Here is a 25,888-nt window from a genome sequence, read left to right as displayed (position 1 = left end):
TTTCAAAATATATATACTCCTCTTAAAACAGTAAGACCAGTGGAGGGTCTAATCATAACCATAGTTGTGAAGTATTAGTAAGCATAAGTATATCTAAAGCACTGGTAACGTGTCTGTTGACTACGTTAAGAATACATGAATTAAAACTTGAAAGGAGGCTTAAGTATCAGTGAGAATTGACAATCTTTATATTCATTTCTATTCTTGTTTAGGAGGTACTTTGAAGGGTAGAGAATGCAGGTGATTATTTGTCTAAATTATCACATTTATGAAGAATTGAGTTCCAAGTAATGTTTGTCACACCTAAAACTACTATACTGACATAACAGTGCAGAGCAATAAATTAACAAATTTGATGACAAGTTAATACCTAACAACAAAAATCATGAAGGTTCTATAAAATAAGACTATTCTTATCCATATACACAAAACTATAAAATGCTAATCTCTGGCATTATGATTAAGAATTATGATATGAAATTATCTGAGCCTATAACTTATCAAATTTGTATATACTAAATTGTAGGAGAAAAATACTACCTATTTAGAAGTATATTTGGCAGACGTTGTTAAATTCTCAAAGGAATGCTAAATTAGCTGTTTCTACTATATGTAACTAGAAGGATATGTAACTAGAAGATCAACAAAATCTTCTGAAATATTCCTGACTCTAAGCCTTCTTTCTCTCTCTCTCTCTTTTTTTTTTTTTTTTTAAGATAGAGTCTCCCTCTATTGCCCAGGCTAGAGTGCAGTAGTGAAATCTCAGCTCACTGAAACCTCCACCTCCCAGGTTCAAGTGATTCTCCTGACTCAGCCTCCCGAGTAGTGCTGGGATTACAGGCATGAGCCACTGCACTCAGCTGTCTAAGCCCTCTTAACTTAGATATTAGCTAAGTACAATATTTCTCACATTGTTCATTTTGGGGTTAAAAGTAAACCAGCACAACCACTAAAAATATTTGAAATATGTTTTTATTAAAATCTCATCCAAATATCAACATTAAAAGAATCAGCAGTATAATAATTTGGAACAAATATTAGATGTATTAACTTAATTATATTAATTCTAAACATGTTCTCACCTGTCAAAATTTCCATGCCTTTTCTATGCTAAGCTATTTTAATGACGTCTAATAACATACTACAATATAATAAAAGAATAAACAATTTTGTCCTACCTAGTTACTTTGCAGCTTGATTCAATTAAATCATTTTCAAAGTCAAGCAGGCTGGAAGGCAGATTATACTCCAATGGAGAGGTCAGTCTTTTCAAACGTAAAAGACCAACACAAAATTTTGCTCCCATCTCTTCCAGTTCTCGGGTACCAATCTGTAAACCCTTGAAATAAAGAATATTATGCATATAATTACAAAGTTTGCTATCTTCTGGATACATCTCAATGAAATTATATAAAAGGAATTTATATTAATAAAATTAAAAGGCTGGTACTTTGTATGGAAGTAGGACTCAATACGTTTAACATCTTAACAATACAAGATTATTCTAAGTCACAAATGAAACTGTCCTAAAAGACAATTTCTAAAATGTCTATTCTCTTTCACTATGATACAAACTATTTTCACCATCATACTAGGGGGAAAAATACAGTAATACTTTGTGATTAATGTTACTTGTAGAATTCATGTGAGAAACTGTATTTTAACAAGAGCTTGTTAGTATTTCTTGTAATCCACTACTTTGTATGCTAATGTTGAAATATTATAGTATTAAAATCAAGGCTCCAATATGTATACTTGAACAGTACTTTATAGATGCTTTTGTATGGTAAGAGAAATTGATCAGTAAAAAGCAAATAAAGGTAACTGTCAAAAAAAAGAATCAAATCTAAGCCAATGAAGTAGTGGTAAAATAAATTCCTATGATCCATGTCAATTCAGAATGCTCATTTCAAATTTTGCCTACTAAAGCAAAGAGTATTTTATCTTAACCTCCTTACCTTTTTTAAAAAATGGTTTCCCAATAAGTAATATAAGGTTTACCAAAAGTTAAATGCTATCACATAAAACCATAAAAATGGCCTGGAAAATTTATATACTCCTTATCATTTTTTTCAGATACAAATAAATCCCTAAAAAAGGCAAAATTCTTGCACCTATAAAAGTTGTAGATGTAGATGACAGCTGATATCAATTCGAGAGAAAGTATTTTAAAACAGCTTTTCAGTGACCAGACTAAGTGAGTTCCTATGGCACACAGTAACTGAAGAAAATGAACTGTAACAACTGTTACTTACTCTACATGAAGCACATGACTTTACAGTCATTTTTTAACTTTTCAACTTTTTGGTTTAAATAGTTTGGCCAACTCCCAAATATTCTAGGAAATAAGACCTAACTGACTTCATTAGAACATTCATTTGACCTTTTGATTTGTAACTTTTAGAAAGGTTATACATGTTTCTGAATTAGTTCATAGACAATAAAAATAAAGAATACTTACATCCTAAAACTCAGTAAGATAAAAATATTGCTGAGGGTGAAAAAGACTGTTACCTAAAATATTATGAGACTCACATACTTATCAGCTAACAAGTTTAAGAGATGTTAAATGTGTGTGGAGAGGTTGGGAATGTATGGGAGCTCTGTGTACTTTCCACTCAATTTTGCTGTGAACCTAAAATTGCTCTAAAAAATAAAGTCTATTAACTTTTTTAAAAGTATATGTTATGATCAAAATCTTGCATTTTACACATTAAAGGAAAGCCCTGGCTTAGTAAGACACTTCTCTCAGTAAGGGTTTTAAATCAATGTATACATTATTTACTAAACAGTATCAAAGAAAAATGAGTATTAGGTATCCATTTTGCTTGTAAAAGTTTATATATTTATACATTAAAAACAAAAATAGCTTGAAAAAATGATTTCACATTTTACATTTCAAAATATATCTTAGCTTTCTAAAAATCTGTGTTTTTAAAATGACCAAATTTATCACAATAGAAATCGAAAAACATTTTTAAATTCAATGAAAGTCTATCAGAATCCAAATAGAGTGACAAAGCACTACTATTGTATACTATGGATGATTTCAGGGGTATCCAAGTCAGATGTCCTAATAGCTTCTTTCCCCACTGCCCAGAAGCTAGTTTCAGAGACAGTGATGCTTTAAGTCACCTTCTGAGCCAACTGCATAAGTCAACTCTTTAAGAATTAACAGTGTTTCCATAAATCATACAGGCCAAGGTTTTTCCCTAGAAATCACCTATATTCTTATAAAAAGTGATTCTCAAGTTTCTTCCCCATCCCACACACTTACTGAATGAGACCCTTAACAACAGTTGTCCACTGAAGCAGCGATCAGGGGCAGGAGCTGCAAGCTGGAGTGGTACTAAAGCTACATTTTCTCTCTCACCACCACCATGCCCTTGGTAAACTACACTGACTAGAAGTCACTGTTTTTACAATATTCAGGGAGATCTCATATTACACTTTGGAAGATCACATTGTGATCAATCTAAAATTCAGGGAAGAGTCACTGAACAGAAAGAACTGGAATTTCAGTAAGTTCTACTTTACTACTACTCTTCTTACTTAAGTTCTACTTTACTACAACTATACTTATTTAAGTTCTACTTTACTTAAACATCCCTTGCAAAATCAATGTAATTTTCTTCCAGTTTGTTACAGACTGAAAAAGCCATTATTTAAGCTCTCCTAAAATATTTCACATCAACCATAATATGTTTACATTTTAAATGCTAACCAGTTAGATGTTTCTTTTCAAACACGAAGTTATAACCACCTTTATGTGAGGTATATAAAAATCATTCTCAGATTCAGTATCCTCTTTCCCCATAACAAAAGAAATGAACAAAATGGAATGAGTGGAATAATTAGCATGACACCTGAAAATCTTTCTGTGCCAAGGCGAGACATATAAATGCCCAGTTTTGCTCATTGCTTATCTCAAGTCCAACTCATTGCACATTAAGTCTTCAATCTCTAAAATTAATAAATCCAAAATCACCTAACATTTTACTAGTATTTAATTTCAAAAGTAAAGTTTAAATTCTAATTATCTCCAGTAAAAGCCTACAGTACCACGAATGAGTAGTCTTAATGAAGAAAAATGTTTACTAATGGGATATGCATTTAAAAGTCACACATAAGGCCAGATGTGGCGGCTCATGCCTGTAATCCTGGCACTTTGAGAGGCCAAGGTAGGAGGACTGCTTGAGGCCAGGAGTTTGAGAACCATTTGGGCAATATGGTGAGACCCTGTCTCTATTTTTATTTTTCAAAATATAAACAAACAAACACATAAACAATAGCTACACATACAAAAACCTAAATATAACAAACCTGCTGCTTTTTAAATATGATGTGTTTATTTTAAATGCATAAAAATATATTTACACCCAATAAATTAAAACAATAGAAAATTTTTAACGTACTATTTACACAGGTTAATATAAATTACTAATGAGTAAATGTGTACTCTAATATGCTTGCTTAAAAATTATGAATATAAACAGACTCAACCAAGAATTTAAGGATCCAAGCAAGCTATTTAGTTCAGAGAAGTAAAGAAACCAACAAAACAAAAAATAAAAACCTATTCTTAAGACTGCATATGATTCCATTATTACAAATTACATGTAACTCAATAAAACAAACATCATTTAATATATGCTTAAAAATCACAAGATATATACGAAAGGAAAGTCTTCAAATATCTTTCGTGGTTAGAAAACCTAAGAAGTTTTACCTTGTATTTTCCCTGATCACAGCCACATAAAGTACTCTCCATGGTATAACTTCTTTGTACTCCTATTTCCCTCCAAACTACAACACGTGCTGTGGATTCTTTAGATTTTTCCACTACGAAGCTACAGCTGCTCATGCAAAATGCTGGGGCAATATGGCTCAGTATCTTAGGCAATGTCTGTTAAAAACAAGAATGATGATGATAAAATAAACCAAGAGGTAGTTTTCAATTTTAAATGTTTTTATGTTTAAGAAGTTTTGATGAAAACACAGTAATCAGAGCAAAGTTATGTGGATGTTCTATTACACATCCCTTGCCACTCAAACAGCAAAACAATCCTCTTAACTAATTTCAAATTTTCTACTTTTCTAAACAAATATAGTATCCAGTTAGAAAACAATGGAAGAATCACATTCACAGTATAACCAATAAGCAAAATAAAATCATTTGAGAAAACCATGTCTAAAAATATGAAAAAAATGTTTAAAATGTGAAATTTAGTCATAAAAGACTAATTGAGATGTTTAACACTGTAAATGCCAATCATTCCTAACTTAATAAAGCAAAGACAATCGCAATCAAAACTACCGCCAAAGTTTTCTGCAACTGAAATTATTCTCAATCTCATCTGAAAGCATAAATATAGAAGTATACCCTGAGAAATTGTAGGGTCGGGGGGAAGGCTGTAACTAGAGAAATAATCCAACATATCAAACTAGCTTACAGATCTAAATTAAGTTAAATTGTGATACTGACACAGGAACAGATGCATCTCTAGAAAGAAAGAGAGTTCAGAATTATAACCAAATGTATTAAACTTATTATAAGTGGAGAAAAGATTGATCATTCATTAAATACTGGCACTACTGGATAGCCATTAAGAAAAACAATCTAAAGTCACTCTTCATGAAATTAAATTCTAGCTGGATTGAGAATATCAACTTAAAATTAATAAATATTTTTAAATGAAACTAGAAATAGTAAACATGGAACTGTACTTTTAAAACTTCAGAATGGGCCAGGCGTGGTGGCTCACGCCTGTAATCTCGGCACTTTGGGAGTCCAAGGCAGGTGGATCATGAGGTCAGGAGTTCAAGACCAGCCTGGCCAACATAGTGAAACTCTGTCTTTACTAAAAATACAAAAAATTAGCCAAGCGTGGCGGCAGGCACCTGTAATCCCAGTTACTTGGGTGGCTGAGGCAAGAGAATCGCTTGAACCCGAGAGGCAGAGGTTGCGGTGAGCCGAGATCACACCATTGCACTCCAGTCCGGGCAAAGTGCGAGAATCCGTCTCAAAAACAAACAAAAAAATGTTTAGAATGAAAAAAATCTTTCTAAGCCTCAAAATTCCAAAAAACAATTTATGAAATTAATAAATCTGATAAAATGTTAAATTACTATACATCATAAACAAAAAATTAAAAAATATATTTGTAATATATAGAGAGGTTTTTTGTTTTTGTTTTTTTGTTTGTTTTTTTGAGATACAGTTTCACTCTTGTTGCCCATGCTGGAGTGCAATAGTGCAATCTCGGCTCACTACATCCTCTGCCTCCAAGGTTCAAGCAATTCTCCTGCCTCAGCCTCCCAAGTAGCTAGGATTACAGGCATGCGCCACCACACCCGGCTAATTTTGCATTTTTAGTAGAGACAGGATTTCTCCATGTTGGTCAGGCTGGTCTCGAACTTCTGACCTCAGGTGATCTGCCCGTCTCGGCCTCCCAAAGTGCTGAGATTACAGGCGTGAGCCACCACGCCTGGCCTATAGAGTTCTTATTTAAAAAACAATAACAATTATATGACGTGAACAAAAGTAAGCAGAAAATATGAGAAAAGATTATTTTAAAAGACACAGATCATAATTGGCCAAAACATAGGAAAACTCAACCTTATTTATAATTATAGGTATGCTAGTTAACAATCAGGTATTATTTTCACCTGGCAAAGATGATAGTACAATGTAATAAGGGTGTGGAAAAACCGTACTATCATTCATGGTATTTGGTAGTATCAATTTGTACAATCTTTATGGAGGACAATTTAGCAATACTTACTAAATGACTATCAACAAAGGCCACTAAGTAAATAAATTTGGGTACAGTCTACAAAAATAACAAAAAAGCACAATGGAAATCTTATCTGACTGTTTAAAAGACTGAGACAGATTCAGACATGATGATCATCTGGAAAGATGACCAATAAATATTCTCATGGGAAAAAAGTTACTATGTAGTGTTTAAAAAACATTAAAAGACAAAAACTGCATACGCTACTTGCATATCTGTATGGATGTGCTCAGAGGCAAGTCTCACAATATACACGGTAAAACTGCCTAGTGTTAAGAGAATGACTAGGAAAAGATAACTTTCACTCACTTCTTTATATAAATCTGGAGTGTTTCCCCATTTTTTATATAATTCTAATCATTTTATTTATTTAGGAGAGGGGAAGAAGAGAGAGGGCACCCAAAAAGAAAATGTGCTTTGAAGTTCTGCTAAGAGCTGCAGTAGGTTACCGAAAACGTTTTTTGGAAAATAACCTAGGGCACTGGTTTAGGCATGACTGTAGGAAGAGAGGCACTGTGACAGAATGGAAAGCACACAGGACTTAAAGCAACACAGCTCATTTCAGTCCTGGGCACACCACATTTTGGCCAAGGCCTCAAGCATGTCAACTGACTCAGATGTCTTAGTGGACTTATTTGTATAGAAGGAACGATGATCCCTACCCACATCACAGAGCATTGTGAGGCTGGCACAGAAAATTCATATGAAAGCTATAAGCACAACACTAAAAGCTGTAAGCACAATATAAATACGGTAATATAATTGTTACATGTTGGTCTATAGGTATAATTAATTCATCCATCCATTCAACAAATATTTACTTAATGCCTACTAAGAATCAGGGATACTCAGTCAACCAAATAAACAAAAGTCCTAATTTACATTATTGTTAGTCATCTCATTTAGGAATGATGATCTACTATCCCTAACATTTAGCAATATTAAAACATCCCTAAAAAGCTAGTAGTTTTGTTGAAGCTAAATTACATACTTCCATAGCATCATATGCTATGACGTTCACCTTATTGGAAGGATGCTACGACGTTCCCCTTATTGGAAGCAAATATATGATTTAACTTCAATAAAAAAATCTATTATGTTCCAAATTCCAAAATTTTTTGAATGTCAACATGATGCTCAAAGGAAATGCTCGTTGGAGCATTTTGGGTTTCAGATTTTGAGATTAGGAATGCTCAAACCAGCAAGTATAATACAAATATTCCAAGAAACAAAAAAAAACCTGAAATCTAAAACACTTCTAGTCCCAAGCATTTTAGATAAGGGATACTTAACCTCTAATAACAAATATTTGTTTTGTAAACCTTTTATTTTAAGCTAATTTTAAACTTAGAGAAAAGGTGCAAAAACAGTAGAATTTTCATTTTTCTGTCACCCTTAACGTTAATATCTTGACCACAGTTCAGTATCAGAATCAAAAAATTAGAATTGATACAATACTATTGATAGACCTTATTCAAATTTCATCAGTTTTTCTAATGTCGCATTTCAGGATCCTATCCAGAATCTCACATTGCATTTAGTTACTGTTCCTCTTTAGCCTCCTGCAGTCTGTAACAGTTCCTCAGTCTTATAACTTTAATAATCTTGACACTTTTGAAGAGTATTGATTAGCTATTTTTTCAAATGACACTCAATTTAGGCTGGGCGCGGTGGCTCACACCTGTAATCCCAGTACTTTGGGAGGCCAAGGCAGGCGGATCATTTGATGTCAGGAGTTCGAGGCCAGCCTGGCCAACATGGTGAAACCCCATATCTACTAAAAATACAAAAAAAAAAATTAGCTAGGAGTGGTGGTGGGCACCTGTAATCCCAGCTACTCAGGAGGCTGAAGCAGGACAATCACTTGAACCTGGGAGACGGAGGCTGCAGTGAGCTGAGATCGTACCACTACACACTGGCCTGGGTGACAGAGTGAGACTCCGTTTCAAGAAAAAAAAGACACTCAATTTATATGTCATAATTTTTTGTATTTTCCCAAAAAACATAAACACTTGTACTAAAAGGACAAAGCAGTACTATGATCTATCATCAGAAACATAGCATGTATGCGTATTAGTCCATCCTTTCCCAACCCATTTGCAAAAAAAAAAAAGGTTCCATGGTATGGTAGTCGCCATCGAAAATGTCTTAATCACCAGAATCTAGGAATGCTACTTTACATGGCAAAAGAGGCTGTCCATATGTGATTCAGTTAAGAATCTGAGATAGTAAGATTATCCTGGATTATCTTAGCGGCCCTTGCCATCACAAGGGCTCTCATAAGGGAAAGGGAAAGGCAGCAGCAGGAGAGAAGATGTAGCAATGGAAGCAGAGGTCAGATTTGATTCCTGGCTGAAAGGGACCATGACGCAAGGAACACAGACATGCTAGGGGTGTGGAGGAGAACAAGGAAAACACTTCTACAACAGGGCCTCAAAAATTAATGTAGTTGATGACACTTTGATTTTAACCCAGTGAGCCCTGCATTCGACTTCTGATCTGCAGAACTCTAAGTCAATCCATTTGTTTTGCTGTGTTTGTGGTAGTTTGCTATAACAGCAATAGGAACTAATATGATTATAAAATTATGGGAAATACTCCACTTTCACACATGTGCACACACACCTACATACACACTCACCCCACAACCCTGGAAATGTAAGAAGCTTACATTTCCTAAAGAAAAGAAACAAAGTTGGCTGTGTCTAATGCAATTACCTGATGTAACTAATTACACAACTACTGGTGAGAGGAGGTTTGTATGAAACACCTGTTAACATCTTGAGAAATGAAATTTGGGAGAAAAGTGCATTATTTACTCTAATTACAGTATCATCTTACGTTTCCTCTCACAACAAAATTCAAAAAATTAATCAAAGAAATTTGGGAAAAGATAATTTTAATGAAAAGAACTGAGACCAAAGAGAGTTAATTTTATCTTTTTCTCTTTTTTCTGAGACGGAGTCTCACTCTGTCCCCTAGGCTGGAGTACAGTGGTGAGATCTCGGCTCACTGCATGCTCCACCTCCCAGGTTTACGCCATTCTCCTGCCTCAGCCTCCCAAGTAGCTAGGGCTATAGGTGCCCGCCACCGCGCCCAGCTAATTTTTTGTATTTTTAGTAGAGACAGGGTTTCACCGTGGTCTCAATCTCCTGACCTCGTGATCCGCCCGCCTCAGCCTCCCAAAATGCTGGGATTACAGGCGTGAGCCACCGCGCCTGGCCAATTTTATCTCTTACAATGGAAAAACTATTTTGCATTGACCTTCCCACACATCTGTCTGCCATTCATCCATCAACCCACCTAACAACAAATATTTATTGAGTACTTATTATGAATAAGGTATTGTGCTATCTAGTGGCAATGTTGACAAAATGAGCAAATCAGACATATTTGCTAGGCATGTGGCGCTTACTGAGAAACCCATTAATCAAATAACAGAAAACCTTACAATTGTAATTCTTAAGTGTTATGAAGGAGACAGAATCCTATAGATGTCTGATCTGATTTTGTTTTGGGGACTAAGTGAGAATTCCCTGAGAAGTGAAGTATGATCCAAGCAAAAACGAGTGGGTGAGGCAATGGTGGCAATGATGGTGCTGTTCCAGAGAGCAGCCTAGGGAAGGCTCTGTGCATGTGCTCTTCATCTAGCTTTCTCCCATTCTCTGGCCCTCTCACTAGTCTCATTTTCTTACATTTTTTTACCTGAGTCTCAACTAAATATTCCCCTTTTCTATATCACTGAGCTCTGCTAATCTACTTGGTTTCCTTTATTTAATGCGGTCTAACCTAATAAAACTCTATTTTCTGAAGGTCGCATGGCAGAAATATTTGTTGACTGTTGACATGCTGGGCATTTTACATACATTCTTGGGCTCTCCCTCCACCTTTATCCTGGGCTTTGCCTCTCTCTTGAACTTAATTTCTGTATGCCTTCCTCTTTCATATTTCTTTATTTTGGCAAGAATGTCTTCCAGCAGCTTCCAGAGAAAGGCTATTTGTGAGGTAAATTTTTGAGACTTTAGTGTCTGAGAACATCCTTTTTTATTTTCACACTAGCTGATAGTTAGAATGGGGTATGAAAATTACAGGTTGGAAATCTAGTTGAAAATTATGAAGGCTTTACTCCACAAAGTTTTGCTTCCAGTGTTGCTACTGTGAAATGTGATGCCATGCTTATATGTAATCCTTTGTAGAAGAATCTGAAAAATTTGCAGAAATTTTTTCTGAAAACAAAAAAAATAATCAATAGCTTTCCTATGTACCATCAATGATCAATTGAGGGGAGGAAGATACGTGGGGAAAAAATCCATTCCCACCTGCAACAAAATTCATAAAGTATTTGGGAATAAATCTAACAAACATTTCACACCTACGTGAAAAAATTGCATACTTTATCAAATATAAGACTTGACTAAATAGACACATGACACATAGGCAATGGTCACAGATAGCAATATTACATATTATTATAATAATTCTCTCCAACTTTAAATTCAAGGCAGCTCTAATGCAAATTCGAACAAAGTTGATCCCAAATGGATCCTAAAATTCAAAAGTACAAAGAAAAAAAGTCAAAGCAATTTTTAAAAGAATAAGAAAGGAAAATTTGCCCTACATGCTATCAATATTAATTATAAGCCTATAGTAATGAAAGCAACATTGTATGCAAACAATGAAACAAGAATGGCTATAATAATAGTCTCACAATACACCCATATATACGAAATAAGGTATGTAACAGATGGCGTCATCAAACTGACAGAGGACGGAGGTACAGAGGAAGGAGGTACGAGCTAGTTCACGGTACAAGCCAACTGGTATTCACAGAGAAAACAGAAATAGATCCTCACATCTCACACAAACATTAATTCCAAACAGACAAAAAATATAAACACAAAAAACTTTTAAAATGAAAAATCTGAAACAAAAATTGCAAAACGTATTTATTGAAATTGAGTAGTTCATATATGTTGTTTTCTGTACTTTTACGCATGTTTGAAATTCAAAAACTCATGACTCATTTGTAATAATTACCCTGTATCCCGTGTCTTCCACAACATCACATGAAGTTGCATTATCATTGGTATGCCACACTGTCTCTTTGATGCTGCAACCATACATAAATACGTTCTTCTTTCGGGAATGGCCATGATAATCACAATAAACCTTGAAAATACATATTTCAAAAATTAAAAAGCTCCAAGTTCATATGCTGCTAAGTAAAGGTAGTTAATATCAAGCCAATAAACATGTAGGTCTGTGTCCCTTGGTCTTTTTTACTGTAAAAGAACCACCATTTAACAATTAGAACCAACGAAAGTAATAACACCTAGTTTGGGAAAGGATCTATAATTAATTCTAGAATTGCCAAATCCTTTAAAGGTCCTATATCACCTTTGTATTTACTATTCACGGTTTAAAAAACAATACATTCCATTATAGTTCCAATCTACAGTTGCGGTGATTGCTGCCCCAAATGGCTGTGAAAACATTTACCTAATTTGGCCTGGAGCAGTGGCTCATGCCTGTAATCCCAGCACTTTGGGAGGCTAAGGTGGGCGGATCACTGGAGGTCAGGAGTTCGACGTCAGTCTGACCAACATGGTAAAACCCCGTCTCTACTAAAAATACAAAAATTAGCTGGGCATGGCTGTGGGCACCTGTAATTCCAGCTACTTGGGAGGCTGAGGCAAGAGAATTCCTTGAACCTGGGAGGCAGAGGTTGTAGTGAGCCGAAATCGCGCCACTGCACTCCAGCCTGGGCAACAAGAGCAAAACTCCGTCTCAAAAAAAAATAAATAAAAATAAAAAATAAATAAAAACAAACAACAACAAAAAACAAGAAAATGCTCCTATACAAAAACACCATTAAGAAGGGTATGGTTTTAATTTAATTTTTAAGTGCATCATTTTAAAAAAAATTAAAAATAAAGGACATGTCAATTTTACTCCTCTGCAAAGTTTTCCTATCTTTCCTAAAGAAAGATTAAATAATATACACACTAATATAACAGGAACATTCTAATCAAAAGCTGGTGAGAACAGGAGGAGCATATGTATATAGTCCAGTCCAGTCATGCCTGGACTACATTTCCCATGTGTGTAGTAGAGACCTAACAGCTTCAGAGCTGACTAGAAAACTCAGAAATAAGTTTCTAGTTTGAGAATCTGGAAGATACATATTGTTACCTTAGCGATGTTCAAACAGTGAAGTTAAATATCTAAAACTTACAACCAAGAGTTGCCAATATTCATAACCAAAAAGGGAAAATAAAGAAGGCTTATGAGAATTAGAAACATTCAACCTTATAAAATTAAGACTACTAACATAATGGATTGATTTGACCTCATGATTATCACACAAGTGCTTGATAATAAAAAATGACATTTTATCTTTAACTATACCAAGTAAAAACAAGTATTGCTACTTACCAAGGGCAAACGTTTCACTGCAGCCAAGTATTGCAACAGCCCCTTAGCATGGTAAATTGTAGGATGTAAATCCGGATTTGGACTTTGCCACTGCCTATTCAAATCCTCTCCACTTAAAGAACAGCGATGACTACATGTACATAAACACAAAGACAGAAAAACACTGGTACCAATAAACCCTTATATACACTTCTTAAACCCTTGTATACATTTCTGGTTTAACTTTATGATTGTATTCCACTAAGCATTTCAAATAGGTATAGATGGTAAGCTCAACCAAATGCATACTATATTCATTATGTAAACATTTATTGTTTGCTATGTGCAAGCTTTTGTGTCACTAGCATTTAACTGTGGTAAGTTTCCAGATTCATAATCAAAATTTTCAAAATATAGAAAAAATTAATTCTTAATTCCAGGGTTTTCTTCCATATTTTATAAAAATGCATTAATAATCACATCCATTCTGACTACATAATAATTTATGTTAGCATGCAATTAAAGTGCTATCTCGGTGCTTCCTCTGAGAAAGACAAGTATATGAAAAGTATATATCGTTGTAAAAAATCAAATACCTTTTTGTTTATTTATGGGTACTAAGTAGTAAAGCTATCATGCAAATAAGCAAATAATCATAAAGTGATGACACATATAAATAGAATTCTAACTGGTCAATATATTTCTCAATTAAAAATAGACATCATTTTAGTTCCATAACCGTAACATATTAAGAAGAAATTCTATATTTTAAAAATTCAGTAATTTCCTAAAATATGAGAAATATTCATGCTACTTTTATTCAAGTAAGACAAGTTATCCTCATCTTTGGAGATATTCATGACAACCAGACTAAATCCCATCTTTCAGAGTGGCACTACAGAGACCTTGTCAAATTACCAGAATAAATGTACTATACTAACTATATGCAGCCACCTCTTACAAAGTAATTATCTTCCACTATTCCCCCGCTAAAGAACTCCTGTCAAAAACTACGCCTCATATCAGGAAGAGGTTAGCAGGTGGGGCTAACATTCCAAGAGATCCCAGAAGGATCTTAATCTTAGAACAATCTAGGTTCATGCTACTAACAAAAAAAATAAAGGAATATGAGAGGTATGAGTTAATCTTTCTTACAACCTGACATCGTGATTTTTCTAAAACAATTCAAGCATTTTATGAAAGCATATTCCCATAGGTACAGAATTTCTCATAATTTCATACTGCTACTAGTATCCAAAATATATTTTCATTTAAACGTTTATCTTAATTTCCCACCAAAAATTTCTTTATTCTAGAAAAATCACTAAATTTGTTAACCTGGACACTGTTATTTCAACAAGTTTATACAGGACAACCGAAATGGTCTAGAATATATTCTATAACTATTGCTTAACTTACTTTCCATTGATGACACCATCTGGATTTAACATAGGGACAATTTTAAAAATATAAGATTCTCGTAAGCTCTGAGCAGTGGGGTTATTGCTCATGAGATATTCCAACGTTCCTTTCATAACCCAACTTGCATTAGTTTCTCCAGGATGTACCCGAGCAGACAAGAAAACGTAAGGGCGATTTCCTAAAGTACACATAAAATCTCAAATTAAAATGAACAGCTACTAAAAGTTTGTATATTTTATTTTGGGGCTTTAGAAAATGTCTCTAACTCAATTGTGAATTCTGATATAAATTAACAGAACCCAATGGTGCATCCTACAAGCACTGCACTAGGCCCTATAAAATAAACAAATATAAAAACCGATAAAACCATATTCCGAAGGAGCTCATAACAGGACATAAAACAGTAAGTAGTATTTGATCCACTTATTTATTTCCCAATGACTAATTTAACATGTAAAATTAGTTATTTAGTATAATGTTAATTTTATAAAGAACAAGTACTTGGGGGAAGTTTAAAATATAAAACCATTTTTTCATAAAATCATGGGGAAAAGAAAGAAAATATAATTTCAGCCCTGTCTTACAGTTGCTCTGATAAGCATAGAGAAAAAAGTTTATCTGCTCAGAGATTTAGCCTCCAAAATTTCACTATATACATTTAGATACACAAATCTACAAAATAATCATTCAGCTCATCATTCATATTTTCATATACAATAAGCTCTGTTTCCTGAAAATACTTTGCCTTCTTATCAAACTGAAACAGTGTTTTTTTATTACTACAGCTGTACATTCGAGGCAATTTAAAAAAATATAAATGGCAGGGAAAAATAAGTAGCTATTCAATACCAGCTATCAAAACAATTGATAGGTTTCTGGTTGTTTTAATTACAAGTAAAATCAGTTCCTTTCTAAATTGATAGTATTATTACATGACCTCTTAAAATAATTTGTTGTATTCTACTTTGAATACAATTTCTAAGGACAAAACTAACAACAGTAGTAGCAAAAGAGACCTCAGAGAACATCTCATGTAGCCCCTTATTTTCAGGATAAGGAAATTGAAGCCCAGAGGTCGGCCCATGGCTAGCTAAACAATAGCAGGGCCAAGACTAGAGCCCACGTCTTCTGGTACCTGTTCCTATTATCATTTCCATTATAAAATACAGAAAAAGCAAATCAAAGTGGGTGAGAATGACTGCTATTGTGAGTTGGGAAGACAAACTTACTGAAATGACAGATATGTTCATAATAATTAGACTCTGGCATTGCTGTTATAGTCACCAAGGGGCAGCTGTTTCCAGACAGGGTTTCACATAACACATCTTTCCGAAAATAGATTTGCTGAGGATTGTGTGCTGATTCCAATTTTTGAAGATGCATCTTGATAAAAATTTTAAAACAAAGTATACAATCACTTAAAAAGTCCCCATGATACACAGAAACAATGCATCCAGATCTCCACATAACTAGAAGTGAATCAGATTCTTAACCCCTTATCCAAAACCCTCAGGGCCAGATGTAATCTAAACATCAGTGTTTGGGAAACTTGAAAAAGGCAATATAATGTTTAAATCATTAATTATGCAGCCCCACCAACAGGGTCAGGGGTAGCAATCTGTAATACACACATTATTTGTGCAGCAAAACATACGAAGAATCACCCTAAGTGGAATCAATATTCTAAATAAATTCAGGTCAGGCTTTGCCTCCAAATGAGTTCCAAAAAACCTGTTGGTTTTCAAAGCCTTTTAAATTTTGAAATTGTGAGTGATAATAGACTTGTAACAGCAACAATCTAAAATTTGAAAAATAAAAATTATGTAGCACAAATTTTAACCATTTATTTTCCTGATTTCAAGATTAATATGGGTTTATTGTAAAATGTCTGAAACACAGTGAAAAAAAACAAAGAAAAAATTTTTTAACGTTTTAAAAATTTAAAACATCCACAATTGCACCGCCTAGATTACCACTAACACAAGGTACGTAAGCAAAACCATGATTACAGACTTTTATAATCCGATTTTATCACTTAAAAATTTATACATACACACAAACACATATATATTCATAATTATGAATACCATACCACATCATTAAACATGTTAAATGTGTATTTTTTGAAAATACAAGTTTTAATGGTCTTACGATGTGGTTATATCAAAAATAAATTGTTCAATTCCCTATTTTTAGATATTCAGTTGGTTTTCAAACTTTTGCCTATGTTCTTTCACATAGTCACTGTTGACTGAGTGGTCACTATTTTCCAGAAACTGTACAGGGCATTGGGGATATGACAATGAATAAATGAACCCTACCCTAGGAAAAATAGAGAGTGCTGTGGGAGCCTGTGAGAAGGGGAGGGGAGCCTAGCCAAGTCTGGGCAGTCAGGGAAGATCTTCTAGAGAAAACTACATTTAAACTAAACTCCAAAGGACGAGTGAAGAGGGCAGAATACTGCAGGCAGAAGTAAAAATATTAGGATGACCACAAGACAGAACAGGGCTTTTCAAAGAATTCAGTAAGATTCATTATAGCTACAAAGGTAAGAAACAAAGAATCTGACACAGAATGAAGGGCCTGGTAGACAGGTCTTTCCCAAAGCATAGTATACATACCACTGGTAACTGAGACAACTAAGTGATATGTAGGTAACATTTTAGAAGTTTAATAGGTATATATTTTATGTGAATTAGAAACAAGTCTAGCACATTAAATCTTTCATGGATTTCACAGATATTAACTGAGGATGAGGATATAATTTAAATGATTTCATGGATATTAATTGAGGACAAGGATACACTTCAAAGAGTAATCTATTTTAAAGTCTATTTAAAGATAAATAATACTTCAAATAGTATGTGGATATGGCAAAAAAAAAGGGGGGGGATTATTAGAAAAAGGACAGGGTGAATCATGATAAGAATTTTAGACTTCATACAAAGGGCAAGGGAAATCACTAAAGAGTTTTAAGCAGGGTATTTTGTGATAAGATTAGCTATCAAAGAACCCTTTGGCTACAGTCTGGGGTTTGTCAGAGGGGGTGGGGTGACTAATGAAGAGCAAAGGGGGGCAAAAATGAACCCTAGGACACCAGTTACAAAGAGGCTGGCAGAAGTCCAGGTGAGAAACAATGGTCATGCCTGGAAAACATCATGGTAGGGGGACTGAAAGAAGGCGGGAGAATTCAAAATACATTAAAAGGCACAATCAGTAAAGAACAATAACATAAAACCAGGCAAATAAAAACATTGAAAATATATTTTTATGTGCATTCTTATTTGTTTTCCTAGGATACATTACTCAAAAGTAGAACTACTAAGCACAGAAAGATACATGAACATTGTACCTTTATGGTAGGTTGTAACCTTTATTAAAGTACAGTAAGTCTCATTTAAGGCTGTCAGCCTCATTTAGTCTTCTTAGGTTTGATCTCTCTTCTGCTCTATAGACTATGTTTTTCTTTCATTTTCTCCTCTCTGATAATTTGGGAGCTTGTTTCTAATTATAGTGTTCCAATTTCTTTATTGGTAAATTGATCACACCTTCATGATCCTCGACCATTAGAATAGATATTCTGTTCTGAGAATAAATATCAACCACAGTTGATATTTAATTACTAGACTTGTTTATTTTGTTTTTAGTTTCGTTTTGCCAATATTCAAAATCTCAAAAGGTCTCACACAAAACAACTCCTTTTTTTTTTTTTTTTTTTTTTTTTTGCCTATTCAAAGTATTTTTTTTTTTTTTTTATTATACTTTAAGTTCTAGGGTACATGTGCATGACTTTTATATCATGTATAACTCCCCAATGCAATCCCTCCCTCCTCCCCCCTCCCCATGATAGGCCCCAGTGTGTGATGTTCCCCTTCCCAAGTCCAAGTGATCTCATTGTTCAGTTCCCACCTATGAGTGAGAACATGCGGTGTTTGGTTTTCTCTTCTTGTGATAGTTTGCTAAGAATGATGGTTTCCAGCTGCATCCATGTCCCTACAAAGGATGCAAACTCATCCTTTTTTATGGCTGCATAGTATTCCATGGTGTATATGTGCCACACTTTCTTAATCCAGTCTGTCACAGATGGACATTTGGGTTGATTCCAAGTCTTTGCTATTGTGAATAGTGCCGCAATAAACATACGTGTGCATGTGTCTTTGTAGTAGAGTAATTTATAATCCTTTGGGTATATACCCAGTAGTGGGATGGCTGGGTCATATGGTACATCTAGTTCTAGATCCTTGAGGAATCGCCATACTGTTTTCCATAATGGTTGAACTAGTTTACAATCCCACCAACAGTGTAAAAGTGTTCCTATTTCTCCACATCCTCTCCAACACTGTTGTTTCCTGACTTTTTAATGATTGCCATTCTAACTGGTGTGAGACGGTATCTCATTGTAGTTTTGATTTGCATTTCTCTGATGGCGAGTGATGATGAGCATTTTTTCATGTGTCTGTTGGCTGTATGGATGTCTTCTTTTGAGAAATGTCTGTTCATATCCTTTCCCCACTTTTTGATGGGGTTGTTTGTTTTTTTCTTGTATATTTGTTTGAGTTCTTTGTAGATTCTGGATATTAGCCCTTTGTCAGATGAGTAGGTTGCAAAAATTTTTTCCCATTCTGTAGGTTGCCTGTTCTCTCTGATGGTAGTTTCTTTAGCTGTGCAAAAGCTCTTTAGTTTAATTAGATCCCATGTGTCAATTTTTGCTTTTGCTGCCGTTGCTTTTGGTGTTTTAGACATGAAGTCCTTGCCCATGCCTATGTCCTGAATGGTACTACCTAGATTTTCTTCTAGGGTTTTTATGGTATTAGGTCTAACATTTAAGTCTCTAATCCATCTTGAATTAATTTTCGTATAAGGGGTAAGGAAAGGATCCAGTTTCAGCTTTCTACTTATGGCTAGCCAATTTTCCCAGCACCATTTATTAAATAGGGAATCCTTTCCCCATTTCTTGTTTCTCTCAGGTTTGTCAAAGATCAGATGGCTGTAGATGTGTGGTATTATTTCTGAGGACTCTGTTCTGTTCCATTGGTCTATATCTCTGTTGTGGTACCAGTACCATGCTGTTTTGGTTACTGTAGCCTTGTAGTATAGTTTGAAGTCAGGTAGCGTGACGCCTCCAGCTTTGTCCTTTTGACTTAGGATTGTCTTGGCAATGCGGGCTCTTTTTTGGTTCCATATGAACTTTAAAGCAGTTTTTTCCAATTCTGTGAAGAAACTCATTGGTAGCTTGATGGGGATGGCATTGAATCTATAAATCACCTTGGGCAGTATGGCCATTTTCACGATATTGATTCTTCCTATCCATGAGCATGGTATGTTCTTCCATTTGTTTGTGTCCTCTTTGATTTCACTGAGCAGTGGTTTGTAGTTCTCCTTGAAGAGGTCCTTGACATCCCTTGTAAGCTGGATTCCTAGGTATTTTATTCTCTTTGAAGCAATTGTGAATGGAAGTTCATTCCTGATTGGCTCTCTGCTTGTCTGTTACTGGTGTATAAGAATGCTTGGGATTTTTGCACATTAATTTTGTATCCTGAGACTTTGCTGAAGTTGCTTATCAGCTTAAGGAGATTTTGGGCTGAGACGATGGGGTTTTCTAAATATACAATCATGTCATCTGCAAACAGGGACAATTTGACTTCTTCTTTTCCTAACTGGATACCCTTAATTTCTTTCTCTTGCCTGATTGCCCTAGCCAGAACTTCCAACACTATGTTGAATAGGAGTGGTGAGAGAGGGCATCCCTGTCTTGTGCCAGTTTTCAAAGGGAATTTTTCCAGTTTTTGCCCATTCAGTATGATATTAGCTGTGGGTTTGTCATAAATAGCTCTTATTATTTTGAGGTACGTTCCATTAATACCAAATTTATTGAGCGTTTTTAGCATAAAGGGCTGTTGAATTTTGTCAAAAGCCTTTTCTGCATCTATTGAGATAATTATGTGGTTCTTGTCTTTGGTTCTGTTTATATGCTGGATTACGTTTATTGATTTGCGAATGTTGAACCAGCCTTGCATCCCAGGGATGAAGCCCACTTGATCATGGTGGATAAGCTTTTTGATGTGCTGCTGAATCCGGTTTGCCAGTATTTTATTGAGGATTTTTGCATCGATGTTCATCAGGGATATTGGTCTAAAATTCTCTTTTTTTGTTGTGTCTCTGCCAGGCTTTGGTATCAGGATGATGTTGGCCTCATAAAAAGAGTTAGGGAGGATTCCCTCTTTTTCTATTGATTGAAATAGTTCAGAAGGAATGGTACCAGCTCCTCCTTGTACCTCTGGTAGAATTCAGCTGTGAACCCATCTGGTCCTGGACTTTTTTTGGTGGGTAGGCTATTAATTGTTGCCTCAATTTCAGAGCCTGCTATTGGTCTATTCAGGGATTCAACTTCTTCCTGGTTTAGTCTTGGGAGAGTGTAAGTGTCCAGGAAATTATCCATTTCTTCTAGATTTTCTAGTTGATTTGCGTAGAGGCATTTATAGTATTCTCTGATGGTTGTTTGTATTTCTGTGGGGTCGGTGGTGATATCCCCTTATCATTTTTATTGCGTCTATTTGATTCTTCTCTCTTTTCTTCTTTATTAGTCTAGCTAGCGGTCTGTCAATTTTGTTGATCTTTTCAAAAAACCAACTCCTGGATTCATTGATTTTTTGGAGGGTTTTTTGTGTCTCTATCTCCTTCAGTTCTGCTCTGATCTTAGTTATTTCTTGCCTTCTGCTAGCTACAAAACAACTCTTATACCCCAGATTCTTAAAAACCTGGATCTAGGTCTCCATAATAAAACCATTTCCTTCAGAAAATGATCTCAATTTTTCCTTCAAAAATCCCAAATTGCATCCACATTTTCCTAATATTCTATTTTCTATGAGATTCTGGTTAAACATGCAGAAATCTCACCTGCTTAAAATTTGTAAATTATGGAATCTTAGCTCAGAGAACTGTGGATTTCAACAAAAGATGGGAAGTAAAAATCATGTCAAAGTTCCTTAATACTTCTATTAAAAAAAATAAGAATCACATTCCCATTTCACTCCTCAAGAAACATTGTAGTATTTTCCAAAATCTTCAACACTAAACCCTTTTCTTATGTTATGATATTTAACTAAACTTCATTTTCCTTATGTTAGAATATTTAACTAAACTCAATTTTCTTCCATTATCTTACACATATTCATATAATACAATCTAATTTAGAGTTCTTACCTGTAAAGTTGAATACGTATATGGATAGTGATAAGCAAAGTAGCAAACATCATCTTTATGTGGAAAACTGACAGTAAATGTAATTGTATAGTAGGATTTTCCCTTTTGCCCACCTGCAGCAACTGAACTTCTTGAGAAATGATTTCTACAATAAAAAAGCATAAAACATGTTCATTTCATCCACACAAAAACTGATTTTCCTTGTTACTTTTATTAAATAGAACTTCAGGGAAAAAAGAAAAACCCGAGTCTATAAAAAGTGTAACTTAAATACCCTATTAAAAAAAAACTTAGTACTCATAAAGCAGTTAACTGTTATTAGCCGATGACACTACATAAATTTTCACTTCTGAATTTACTAATTAAATGAGCTAATACTCTTCACGTCAAAAAAAATTTTTAGAACCCCATTCTTTGACATCCATACACATTATTGAATCTACAAAATGATCATCAATGGCTGCTACAATCAAGAGAGGAAAGGCTGATGGACACCTTTACGTGGATGGATCAGGCTACAAGACCTGGGTTCACTAATCAATAAGATTACAAAAAGAGAAACAATCAGAGATGATGTTGTTTCCTGACATGATGCAATGGGAATTCATTGCACCACCTATTAAGTATTCTTGCCAAAAATCAAACCTGAAGTTGATCAAGCTTCTAGATCTAACTAACAGTTTATAGGAAACTGGTGAAACAGAAGTACTTGTTAACACCACAGGGATGCAATCCAATAAAATCCAAATGTGAAACACCCTACATGACAATCCAGCTTCTTTAGCAAAATGAGAAATTTTAAAAAAGAGAAAAGGGAAGCCTATAAATTAACAGACTTAAGGGACATGTCAACAAAAATCAAATGTAATGTGCGATCCTTAGCTGGATTCTGATTAAATAAAACTATAAAACACCATTTAGAGGCAATTGGGGAAGTTTCAACATTGGATATTTCATCACAGTAAGAAATTTTCCTAATCTTTCTGTGTTGTGATAACGGCATTGTGGTTAAGATTGTCTTAAACAGCCTTTGTCTTTTAGAAATACGTACGTAAGTATATACGGAGAAAATACAATATCTGAAAATGGCCTTAAAAATTCATTGTGGAAGTATAAGTTTTAATTTCCAAAATGTTAACTGGAGATGTGTTCCAAATACAGTACATCAGCTTACACAGTTCATCTTTGACTGTAAATATGTGATCTACGTATAGCAAATTAGAAGTAAGTTCTAGAGGTCGGGTGCAGTGGCTCACGCCTGTAATCCCAGCACTTTGGGAGGCTGAGGTGGGCAGATCACCTGAGGCCAGGAGTTATTGCCAAAAATCAAACCTGAAGTTGATCAAGCTGCACCATGTGTTGATAATTGTTGAAACTGGGTGATGAATATATGGGGCCTCATTATCTTATTCTCTGTTTTTGTAAATGTTTGAAGATTTCCATAATAAAGTTTTTAAAACTATACATTACAGAGTCTAAATACTGCTGACATACGCTGACTTAAAGATGCTCTAACAACTTAATTTCTAAAATTCTGAATCATCTTGTATCATTTAAGCCATGAAATGAAGAAAAACCAGGGCCTATAGGTTATTTTTTCAGGCACATAAATGTTCAAAGTATTTTCAAATTGATGTAGTCTTCATTAACTTATGCACAGTATCTTGAATAGATACCCAATGACAGAGTGCTAAGGATTAACAAAAATGCAAAACAAGTTCAAAAACTAGTCCTTGCCAACTCTTTTCTCTCAAAAGTTTAACATTTAATTGGAGAGGTATTTATACTACCACATTATAGCTATATGGCAGTTTCTAGCTTATAAACCAGTGAAACATACATTATGTCATATAATGGTGAAAAGCAGTTTTATTCCATTTTATAGATAAGACAAACAAGCATCACAGGACTTAGCTGACATGAAAAGTTACGGCACAATGCAAAAACAGATTTTAATCCTTATCATCTAAATTTCAGGCCGGGCACTTCTGTTCATGCCTGTAATCCCAGCACTTTGGGAGGCTCAAGCAGATGGATCGCAACATGGTGAAAACCCAGTCTCTACAAAAAAGACAAAATTAGCTGGTTCACAACTGTAGTCCCAGCTACTGGGGAAGCTGAAGTGGGAGGATCACTTGAGCCTGGGAATGATGATATGCTCTTGAGGCTGTAGTGAGCCGGATCGCACCACTGCTTTCCAGCCTGGGCAACAGGGCAAGACTGTGTTTCAAAAAAAAAAATTAAAATTAAAATTAAAAAAATTAAAATTAAAATAAAAAAAATTAAAATTAAAATAAAGCTATCTCAGGCTTAAGGAAAACAACTAGAATAGTGTCTTACATAGAAAGTGATTAATAAATGTTTGTTGAATTGAACTCCACTTACAGATCAGGAAGTAGTAGCCAAAAGAAAAGACAGAACCTAAACTAAAAATATAAAAATCCTTGCCATCATCCCTTACATAGAACAGAACAACTTGTCCTGCTACGATCATTCATTTTGCAATGTGAAAAAGCATTCCTTGATTGACAATTTCTAATGTGACAACATAAAGAAGCGTGAAAGAAAAAATGCATTTTGAAAAACATTGTTTCATTCTTTAATAGTCTAAATAATTCTGCTAAAATATAGCCAAGCACTGCTCGGTTGCTTCACCTAACTTTATGAGAAACATATTATATACGTTTCTATTTTTTATATTAGTCTACCATTAAAATAAGTACAAGATGTATTATGGTGCAGATGAATTACATATTACCTTTACTTCTGTTTCTCATTTATTTGCTATTCATTTTGCTAATAAGAGTAAGGAAGAAATCTTACTGAGATGAATCCCAAAGAAGATTTTCTTTCCCAGAAAATAAGAGTACTTAAGACCAAGTTTTTTCCAAAGCCATGTCAAAACAGTTTAATTTTAGAAGCCTTCTTCTAATTGATAAAACTAAAAAAGAGGGGCATTAGTGCCAGTTAAGCACAATCTAAAAAGTCAAAATTCACCATACAGAAACGTCAGGATTCAACTTAGTAACAGAGAAGAAACAAAGGTGCCAAGTGGAATCAGCAACGAACATTACCTGGAAACATTTGCAGACACAGAGTAAAAATGAGAAGCAAGATACATGAGAATCCTCGAGTACTTAGAGGTGGACCTGAAGAAAAATCAAACTGTTCCACAGAAGTAGGAAATGATTTCTAGCACTTAATTCTTTGTATTTTATTTTATTTTTATTTTATTATATTTTATTTATTTTTATATTTTTTTTGAGATGGAGTCTCGCTCTGTCACCCAGGCTGGAGTGCAGTGGTGCGATCTCGGCTCACTGCAACATCCGCCTCCCAGGTTCAAGTGATTCTCTTCCCTCAGCCTCCCGAGTAGCTGGGATGACAAGCATGCACTACAATGCCCGGTTAATTTTTGTATTTTTGGTAGAGACGGGGTTTCACCATGTTGGCCAGGCTGGTCTCGAACTCCTGACCTCAGGTGATCTGCCCACTTCAGCCTCCCAAAGTGCTGGGATTACAGGCGTGAGCCACCACACCCGGCCTCTAGCCCTTATTTCTAACTTGCTATAAGTAGATCACATATTTACAGTCAAAGATGAACTGTGTAAGCTGATGTACTGTATTTGGAACTCATCTCCAGTTAACATTTTGGAAATTACAATGAAGTAAATATTTGTGTGTTAATATAAAAAGGGAAAAACTAGGAGTTATACTTGATATCATAGGAACAACAAAAAGCTACTGCAAATTACTACTCGTAATTTCTAATTTCAGTTTTATTCAATAAAGTTTCCAGAGTTTTAAAGCTGGAAAAGCTGAGGACACATAACTCTCTAAGCGGTGGAGACACGGCCTGGACCTAATTTTATCTGCCTATACAACACATTTTACTTCTACTATATACCCTCCGCAAGTGGATCTCAAGTTCGAAAGGATTTTCTAGAATTACTAAAGCATAGCACCACAATTCAAAGTATGCAATAATAACTCTACTGTTTCCTTTTACACTGAAACAGGATGTACTTAATACTGCCTTCTGTAAGCTGACG

General features: G+C 34.7%; 1 protein-coding gene across 3 annotated transcripts in view; it reads right to left on the bottom strand.

Moving 5' to 3' along the window:
* Positions 1–25,888, bottom strand: part of AGTPBP1 (ATP/GTP binding protein 1) — a 200,513-nt gene that overhangs the window by 30,103 nt on the left and 144,522 nt on the right. For all 3 annotated transcript variants that reach the window (XM_033236931.1, XM_033236928.1, XM_033236930.1), the window contains 7 exons: positions 21,837–21,981; positions 15,863–16,016; positions 14,631–14,811; positions 13,233–13,362; positions 11,835–11,966; positions 4,730–4,906; positions 1,179–1,339 (listed from right to left, as the gene is read on the bottom strand). In XM_033236931.1, coding sequence (XP_033092822.1) covers positions 1,179–1,339; positions 4,730–4,906; positions 11,835–11,966; positions 13,233–13,362; positions 14,631–14,811; positions 15,863–16,016; positions 21,837–21,981 — 1,080 coding nt within the window. The remainder of the gene's footprint in view (positions 1–1,178; positions 1,340–4,729; positions 4,907–11,834; positions 11,967–13,232; positions 13,363–14,630; positions 14,812–15,862; positions 16,017–21,836; positions 21,982–25,888) is intronic.

The sequence above is a fragment of the Trachypithecus francoisi genome, unplaced genomic scaffold (assembly GCF_009764315.1).
Source record: "Trachypithecus francoisi isolate TF-2019V2 unplaced genomic scaffold, Tfra_2.0 Lachesis_group16, whole genome shotgun sequence".
NCBI classification, from domain to species: Eukaryota; Metazoa; Chordata; class Mammalia; order Primates; family Cercopithecidae; genus Trachypithecus; species Trachypithecus francoisi.
Note: the sequence above shows the minus strand (reverse complement) of the source record. Positions and strands in the feature narration are given on the sequence as shown.